The 8687-nt window shown below is 45.7% G+C and overlaps 1 protein-coding gene across 1 annotated transcript; it reads right to left on the bottom strand.

The window, feature by feature from the left end:
* Window positions 1-302: 302 nt before the first annotated feature.
* On the bottom strand, window positions 303-8451 carry ccnd1 (cyclin D1). The gene is made up of 5 exons (XM_084330246.1): window positions 8079-8451; window positions 6418-6633; window positions 5514-5673; window positions 1883-2031; window positions 303-850 (listed from the first exon to the last, which is right to left on the bottom strand). Exons 1-5 carry the CDS (start codon window positions 8274-8276, stop codon window positions 689-691), a joined length of 885 nt encoding a protein of 294 aa, XP_084186372.1. The 5' UTR covers window positions 8277-8451; the 3' UTR covers window positions 303-688.
* Window positions 8452-8687: the final 236 nt, after the last annotated feature.

Here is an 8687-nt window from a genome sequence, read left to right as displayed (position 1 = left end):
AATGACTTCAGGTAAAAAGCTAGAGACAGACTACAAGGACCTACTCGATACTTTTGGATGTTTTTTAGTAGGTCAAATCGAGTCTGTGGTAATTTAAAGATTCCTAGTTTATTAATATAATGGGGAGAAAGAAGGACATCGTCTATTTTCATGCGGCTTTTTCACTCAAGCCCATCATCATCGGACAGTTTTTTTTCCTGTCTTTTCTTTATAATACATGTCTGCAGAGTCTGTTTCTTTTGTGCCCCCTTGTCAAGACGGGAAACGTGGACCATGACGTGTGTTGGGGGGGGGGGGGGGGGGGGGGCGGGGTTCTCGATAAGAGCGGACCGCTCTGACCCGTCTGTCGTCGCCGTGGCGACCAGAGAGCGGACAGGTGTGCGTGAGTGACAGGGTGGGGGGTGGGGGGGGGGGGGGGGGGGGGAGGGGCGGGCCGTGACGGCGGGGCCCGCCGACCAATCGAGCGAGAGGCTGGAGTATAATTGGGGGCGGGGCGTCGCGAAACGGGGCGAGTACGAGAGGCGAGACTCCGCCCTCCTCCCCCGCCCTGGCTGCCGCCGCTGCCTCTCTCAGCCCCCAGAGGGGCTTCCCGTTCTCTCTCTCTCTCTCTCTCGCCCCTTCTGGTCACACAGGTGAAGTCTGCAGGTGTTTGATTGGATGTGATTTGCGTGACGACACCGCTGGCCAATCAGATGTTGATGTCCCGGACGTCGGTGGGCGTGCACGACAGGTCCAGGTCCACGTCCTCCTCCACACGTTTGGTTTCCGCGGCGACGCTGTGCTGCTGCGCCTGGCGGAGGCTGGACTCCAGGAGGGACTCGATCTGCTCCTGACAGGACCTCAGACAGTCCTGGTGGGGGGGGGGGGGGGGGGGGGAGTCAGTACAACGGCAGGGGGCAACCATCTAGTGCAGTGGTTCTCAAACTACGGGTCGCGACCCAAATTGGGGTAGCATTGGAAAGTAAAAAAAATATATATATATAACAAAAATAATAATAATAATAAAACAATTGTTATGTTCCGGCAACATATTTTGGCTAAATATGCCTTGTTTTATAAACGTGTATTGATAACATAGTGCTGTAATTACATGTTCTAATAAATAATGCATGATCAAGTTCAACAACGTGTGCTTTTATTTTGATATTCCTTAATTCCACGTTTGAAATTACGCGATATATTAAGTGTGGGGTCCCCCCCAAAAACATCCTAAATTAAATGGGGTCACAGTATGAAAAAGTTTGAGAACCCCTGGTCTAGTGGTCTACTGGAGAACTGGTGGGATTGCCTTCTCGCTTGATACAATTTTTGATATAAGTAAGAAATCATATATAGGATAAAAAAATTATGTCACATGTCACGTTTCCATATATGGTAGTGTTTGGCAGGACACATTCTTTCTAATATCGTCGCTGGCGGAAGAAAACCTCGTAACTCCAAAAACCCAACTTTTCAGGAGATGAGGGGCGAATAGACTTACGAGGTTTAGACAGATGATCGGTTTAAACTTTGTAAAACCACACACACATATGGAGGATGATCTACCGAGTTGATTTATAAAAAAATAAAAAAAATGGAGTTACAAGGTTTTCTTCCGCCAGCGACGATATGTTATATTATAGTATTGTGTGTGTGTCTGCATGTGCATTTGAGAATTGCCTTCTCGCTTGATTGAAAAATATTTGATAAAATAAGTAAGAAATCATATAGGATAATAAAATAATGTCACATGCCACATTTCCATATGTGGAAGTGTTTGGCAGGACACATTCTTTCTGATATGTTATATTATAGTATTATGTGTGTGTGTGTGTGTGTGTGTGTGTGTGTGTGTGTGTGTGTGTGTGTGTGTGCAGGAGAGAGAGAGCGTGGCCTGACGTACCGGGTCGCTCCGGATGACCTGTGAGAGGAAGTTGGTGAGGTTGTGGGAGGAGAGGGAGCTGTCCTGGTTCTTGAGGTACAGGCCCTGCACCGCGGCCCCCACGCTGCCCGCCGCCACCATGGAGGGGGGGCTGGCGATGAAGTTCACGTCTGCGGAGGTCAAAGGTTAAACACACGGTCAGCCACGGAGAGAAACTACAGCGATCCCTTTAGATTAAATTGATAGTAAAGGGTTAACCTTCTGTAGTGTGGTAGTGAAAGGGTTAACCGTCTGTAGTGTGGCAGTGAAAGGGTTAACCGTCTGTAGTGTGGCAGTGAAAGGGTTAACCGTCTGTAGTGTGGCAGTGAAAGGGTTAACCGTCTGTAGTGTGGCAGTGAAAGGGTTAACCTTATGTAGTGTGGTAGTGAAAGGGTTCACCTTCTGTAGTGTGTAGTGAAAGGTTAACCTTCTGTGGTGTGGTAGTGAAAGGGTTAACCTTCTGTAGTGTGGCAGTGAAAGGGTTAACTGTCTGTAGTGTGGCAGTGAAAGGGTTAACCTTCTGTAGTGTGGTAGTGAAAGGGTTAACCGTCTGCAGTGTGATAGTAAAGGGTTAACCTTCTGTATTGTGGTAGTGAACAGGTTAACCTTCTGTAGTGTGGTAGTGAAAGGTTAACCTTCTGTGGTATGGTAGTGAAAGGGTTAACCTTCTGTAGTGTGGTAGTGAAACGGTTAACCTTCTGTAGTGTGGTAGTGAAATGGTTAACCTTCTGTAGTGTGGTAGTGAAAGGGTTAACCTTTGAAAGGGTTAACCCTTTGCAGTGTGGTAGTGAAATGTTAACAGTCTGTAGTGTGATAGTAAAGGGTTAACAGTATGTAGTGTGGCAGTGAAAGGGTTAACCGTCTGTAGTGTGGCCGTGAAAGGGTTAACCTTCTGTAGTATGGTAGTGCAAGGGTTAACCGTCTGTAGTGTGGCAGTGAAAGGGTTAACCGTCTGTAGTGTGGCAGTGAAAGGGTTAACCGTCTGTAGTGTGGCAGTGAAAGGGTTAACCGTCTGTAGTGTGGCAGTGAAAGGGTTAACCTTATGTAGTGTGGTAGTGAAAGGGTTCACCTTCTGTAGTGTGTAGTGAAAGGTTAACCTTCTGTGGTGTGGTAGTGAAAGGGTTAACCTTCTGTAGTGTGGCAGTGAAAGGGTTAACTGTCTGTAGTGTGGCAGTGAAAGGGTTAACCTTCTGTAGTGTGGTAGTGAAAGGGTTAACCGTCTGCAGTGTGATAGTAAAGGGTTAACCTTCTGTATTGTGGTAGTGAACAGGTTAACCTTCTGTAGTGTGGTAGTGAAAGGTTAACCTTCTGTGGTATGGTAGTGAAAGGGTTAACCTTCTGTAGTGTGGTAGTGAAACGGTTAACCTTCTGTAGTGTGGTAGTGAAATGGTTAACCTTCTGTAGTGTGGTAGTGAAAGGGTTAACCTTTGAAAGGGTTAACCCTTTGCAGTGTGGTAGTGAAATGTTAACAGTCTGTAGTGTGATAGTAAAGGGTTAACAGTATGTAGTGTGGCAGTGAAAGGGTTAACCGTCTGTAGTGTGGCCGTGAAAGGGTTAACCTTCTGTAGTATGGTAGTGCAAGGGTTAACCGTCTGTAGTGTGATAGTAAAGGGTTAACCTTCTGTACTGTGGTAGTGAAAGGGTTAACCTTCTGTAGTGTGTAGTGAAAGGTTAACCTTCTGTGGTGTGGCAGTGAAAGGGTTAACCTTCTGTAGTGTGGTAGTGAAAGGGTTAACCTTCTGTAGTGTGTAGTGAAAGGTTAACCTTCTGTGGTGTGGCAGTGAAAGGGTTAACCTTCTGCAGTGTGGTAGTGAAATGTTAACCGTCTGTAGTGTGATAGTAAAGGGTTAACCTTCTGTCGTGTGGCAGTGAAATGGTTAACCTTCGGTACTGTCGCAGTGAAAGGGTTAACCATTTGGTAGTGTGGTAGTGAAAGGGTTAAGTAGTACCTTATGTACACTGCACCTGTGTATACTCACTGTTTACTTTACTTAAGTAAGTATTTAGTTTCTAGTGTTTATTGTAACAATATTTATTGTAATGTATAATAGAACTGATGGGGCACAGACCCTCATCTGCACCTTTGATCACACTGCCTACTTGCTCATATGCATATATTCAGAGTTAATTATATAGTTTACACCCATATTTTCTACTGTACTATAATTGTATTGCCTGTATTTATGTCTTCTACTATTACCCTGCCCATACCTGTACCTCCCCTCCCCTGCTGCTATGATGCCTGGATTTCCACTCTAGGGGATCAATGAAGGAATATCTTATCTTATCTAAAACAGAGACGCGTGAGCGGGTCAACGCACTCGAAGGGGAATAGCGTGGGTTGCGACGGGTCAGACGCCATAGCTAACAGAATCCCATCCCTGCGATGTCTAGGAGGTCGGGGGCGGGGGCGGACCTAATGAGGATGATGCTGAGGGGTGGGTGACTGGGTGGGAGGGATGAGTGGGTGCCTCAGTCCCTCCCATAGATAGAGGCTGTGAGAGGATGACGCCCAACAACACCTCACATTGGACCTCGTCATCATTAGACCATACAGTATGGGATGGGATGAAAAGATGAATATAAGAATTTAAAATATAAGATAATATTCTAAAATAAAAAGAAGTCCTTAAAGAAATGTGGGGGGGGGGGGGGGGGGGGCGCCCCTCATTCCAAGTGTTTCCTTAACCAGTCATATTCCACGAATCATCCATCATGATGTATTTCATACGGGTGAGGGGTTTGACGTGCATGAAGATGAAAGGGTGGCAGCAGCACAAACAACCCCCCCCACATACGGAAAAGCTCCTTGACCGACAAAAAGACCAAAACCCAGCAGGCTGAGAAATAATTCATAAACAGCAAATCTCCACGTTTACGGAAAAACAGGAAACCCATCCCTTATCAACGATGAATAATAAATGATAACCAGCTTTATAGAGAGGGGCTATACGTCACAACGCTCTGCGCCCTTTATTTACAATTATACAGCCCTGGCCTATTTTATTCTATAATTATATTATATTGTGCTTTTATTTATAATTGAGTTTATATTCCATTAACGAAAGAATGTCTGCCTTTTATTATATTCTACCCGTAATTGTCTGTCCGTTAATGTCGCACAAAGAAAAAAAACTACCAAATCAAATTCCTTGTATGTTTAAAACTACTTGGCAATAAAGACCTTTCTGATTCCGATTTCTGATTCGCTTGTCATTTAAAGTTTGTTCATTTTTAATTAAGCATCGTGTGATCTGTGTGATTTTGTGTGAAGGGCGGACTATATAGCAAACTTAAGATTTTCATTGTACAGCAAACGGTCTCTGTTTAACACGTGACAATACATCTAGAATCTCTGAATTCGGCGGTCCATGTGTGAAGAGTACTAGTTGGTTATTCATATATTTATTATTGTTATATTGTAGAAATGTGTGCATTGAAATGTCTGTAAAGACGACATTGAAAAACGAGGGTGACTGCAATTGTATTTGAGAATAAATAAAAGGTTGATGATGATGATGTTGATGATGGCGATTCTAGAAAGTGTGTGTGTGTGTGTGGTGTGTAGTGTGTGTGTGTGTGTGTGTGTGAACGGAGGAGGAGAGGACCGTACCTGTAGCGCAGAGGGCCACGAAGGTCTGGGCGTGCTTCCTGAGGATCTGCCGGGTGCTGGAGTGGATGTTCAGCTTGGACAAGAAGTGCTCTATGAAGTCGTGAGGCGTGACCGACGCCAGGTCCCACTTCAGCTTGTTAAGCACCAGGAGCTCCATGTGCTACACAGAGGAAACCAGAGGGGTCGGCTCAGAGACTGAGGAGGAGCGGAGGAGTGGACGCACGACACAGAGTTGACTGCACTCTCTCTCTCTCTCTCACACACAGTCATATGCGCATTTGAACATACACAGTACATTTCGCAGAGTAAATTTGACCCAAACTGAGTATATTTTGAGTCAAATAATGTACTCAGTTTGAGTAAAATCTACTCTGCGAACTCTGCGAAATGTACTGTGTATAAGCAAAGCACACACACACACACACTTGAGGACATACACACCTGAACACACACACACACACAAGCTCTGCATTTTGTTTTCCGGCCACTAGGTGTCACTGCAATCTATCTGTTCTACGGCGTGGTCATGAGAGCTTCACTGAGACCATTCATGAAAAGAGAGAGGCCTCCATGTCTGCCTGGGAAAGCAACAGGCAGCCATTCAGAAGCTACTGACTAACCGGAGGGCAGATTTTGAGGGGTTTTTCTCTCTCTCTCTACCACTTCCTAATGGTCCACACATATCATGACCAAAGTGTTTTTGACATAGTGCCATTGATAAAAAGTAGCCTGCTGCATAAAAAGCCAAACACTTTGGATTGCATTGTATTGCTCATGGGCCACCACCATGGCCCTGGCAGTGCAGCACGTTTGCCCATGTGTTCATCATACACACAATAGGCTATTATGTAACCTCCATGTTCTACATCAGTAGTGTGTGCGGGACTGACAAGGCTTCAATTACCAATAGTTCGCCTGGTCGCACCGAGTTGTCAGTGTAGATACAGAGTTTCTCCGCCGTTAAGGGGACGGTCTCCTTCATCTTGGAGGCGAGGAACATACACGTCGCCCCCAGGAGCTGTAGTCTCGTTTTCCTGGTCGCCTCCACGGATAAAAATCTGTCCAAGTAGTTCATAGCCAGCGGAAAAACCTCCTCCTCGCATTTCTGCTCCTCGCAGACCTGCATGGCAAGAGTGGGGAAGCGAGCAATTATTAAGAGACGTCTCTTCCTGTCAATGAGAAATATAATGTCCCCAATTCCACATGCATGTTTATTCCATGCGTGCACCTGTTGGCATGATCCACCGCGGGTTCTCGTCGATAATACGTGGAAACGAAAAAAAAGTGCGACGTTGATAAAGGAAACGCACGTTCCGCGGTGATCTAGAGATGATTAGAACGTCATACTGTCGGCTGCATGGCGCTATGAGCATAAACAGAGACATCAAATTATACTAGATGTGCAGAAAACATTCAAGTCCGAGGTTTAGATATTTTTCTAAATATCGCAGTAATCAAAACAGTCGGGACATTTGTTTCCTAGTCGGTTCTTGCTGAGACACAAAGGTGGCGTCGATGCAAGTTTCGCACTCCCATTTGCAACTTCGTCATCTTTTCAAAAAATAATAATAAATATTTAAAAATTATCCCGGCACGCGAAAATCGCATGTAAATGATCCCCATTCTATGCTTTATCGGATGGGATGTCGATGTGTCGAATTGTCGCACGGGAAACATTAAAACAATTTAATTTACCCGACGGTGGTCTTTCACGTGGACCGCGCGACTTTTCCATTCGGCTCTCTGACGCACCACTTCAGAAATTAATAAAAAATGGAACCGCGCCACGGATTAGATTAAAAAGTGGATGTAAATGTCGACAAATAGGTGCGGGACCGAACCCGACTGTTTAGATCGCGCTGACCTCGTCGCATTTGGGGAATAAGAGCTTGTTTTCACAGCGACCTTCACGGACACAACGATTCGTATAAACCAAAACAAAACTTTACAAGTTCATACAACTGGAACAAGCTGTAAGTGAGAATATACACCGGGTCTATGATATAGATACATTTGTTGGTAAGTAGACTGGGTTATTGTCATTCCTGGCATTATTAGGGATTTTTAATGATATTAAAATCCCTCGCATGCGACAACAAAGATGGCGCGTTCTGGCACGAGCCGGACTGCATACGTGTACATTGCTGTTAATTTGGAATATTTTTTTCGTGTAAAATACATTGCATACGTTTCTGGCAAACACAGGGAGTGACCAATTATTACAATGTTTCAATTGTTGCGTGGACACACAATATTATAGCCTATAGCCCAATAGCTAATATCTGCTTAAGGACGGACCACCCAGCACACACAAGAGGACATGCTTCCCACAACGTTTATGTAACATGCAATGCAATGCCACTGTGTAATTATAAAGATATTAACCCCAAAAACAAGTCAGAACGAGACTTTATTCGTAATTCAATGCATGTGGGGTCCAAAGTGCAGCACCAGGGCCAGATGTCTCGGACACACCGACAGCACAACCTGCGGGGACGCGCCGCAATAAAGGCCACAGAGGAAATAAGAGAGAAGAGGGGAAGAAAAAAAACATATAAAACAAACCTCCAACATCCACGTTGAGACTATTTTCCTCATCTTGGGCACAATTTCTTTCTGAACACACTTGAAGTAGTTTGGAGACGGCAGGTAGCTTTCCTCTGCCTTCAGCATAGTCTGTAAAACGCGGTCGTTGAGCAAGTTGACGTCCTGGTAAGCCCTCCTGATGGTGTCCACCTCGCAGCACAGCAGTTGGTGTTCCATAGTAATAATATCTTGTTTTTCTGTGCAGTTTATTTCACTCAGGGGGGACTTGATAAGAAGTGACTTGAGGCTGGAGGAGAGGTGTTATACAGGCCGATATAACTTGTTGCTTCTCTCTCTCTCGGTGTCTCTGCAGTCAGTGGGTGGATGCTGCTTCTTGCTGCTTGTTCCTCCTCCGGCGCTGTGAGCCTCTGAGAGCCGCAGCGAGTCTCCCTGCAGGACAAAACCTCCCGTTCAGAGGAGTGGGGGGCGGGGGGGGGGGCGGTGACGTCAGGGGGGAGGGGGGGGGGAGAGGGGTTGAGATCAAAGCAACAGGCAGTCTGTGAGGGAGCCCGCGAGGAAGGAGAGTCTATAGAGAGAGAGGAGGATAAACTCTAAAAGCCCCCCCCCCAACACCCCCTCCTCTCCCCT

The sequence above is a fragment of the Notolepis coatsorum genome (assembly GCF_963971535.1).
Source record: "Notolepis coatsorum genome assembly, chromosome: 15".
Classification (NCBI taxonomy): Eukaryota; Metazoa; Chordata; class Actinopteri; order Aulopiformes; family Paralepididae; genus Notolepis; species Notolepis coatsorum.
The sequence above is the reverse complement of the archived record's forward strand: the minus strand, read 5'-3'. Positions and strand labels throughout refer to the sequence as shown.

Bases quoted from the DNA above. Each gene is read 5' to 3' on its own strand.
- ccnd1 (XM_084330246.1), bottom strand. From the start codon at position 8,276: ATGGAACACCAACTGCTGTGCTGCGAGGTGGACACCATCAGGAGGGCT. The intron at 6,634-8,078 runs GTTTGTTTTATA...CTTGCCATGCAG, and splicing joins TCTCAACGTGGATGTTGGAG to GTCTGCGAGGAGCAGAAATG. The intron at 851-1,882 runs GTACGTCAGGCC...CCCCCCCACCAG, and splicing joins AGGTCATCCGGAGCGACCCG to GACTGTCTGAGGTCCTGTCA.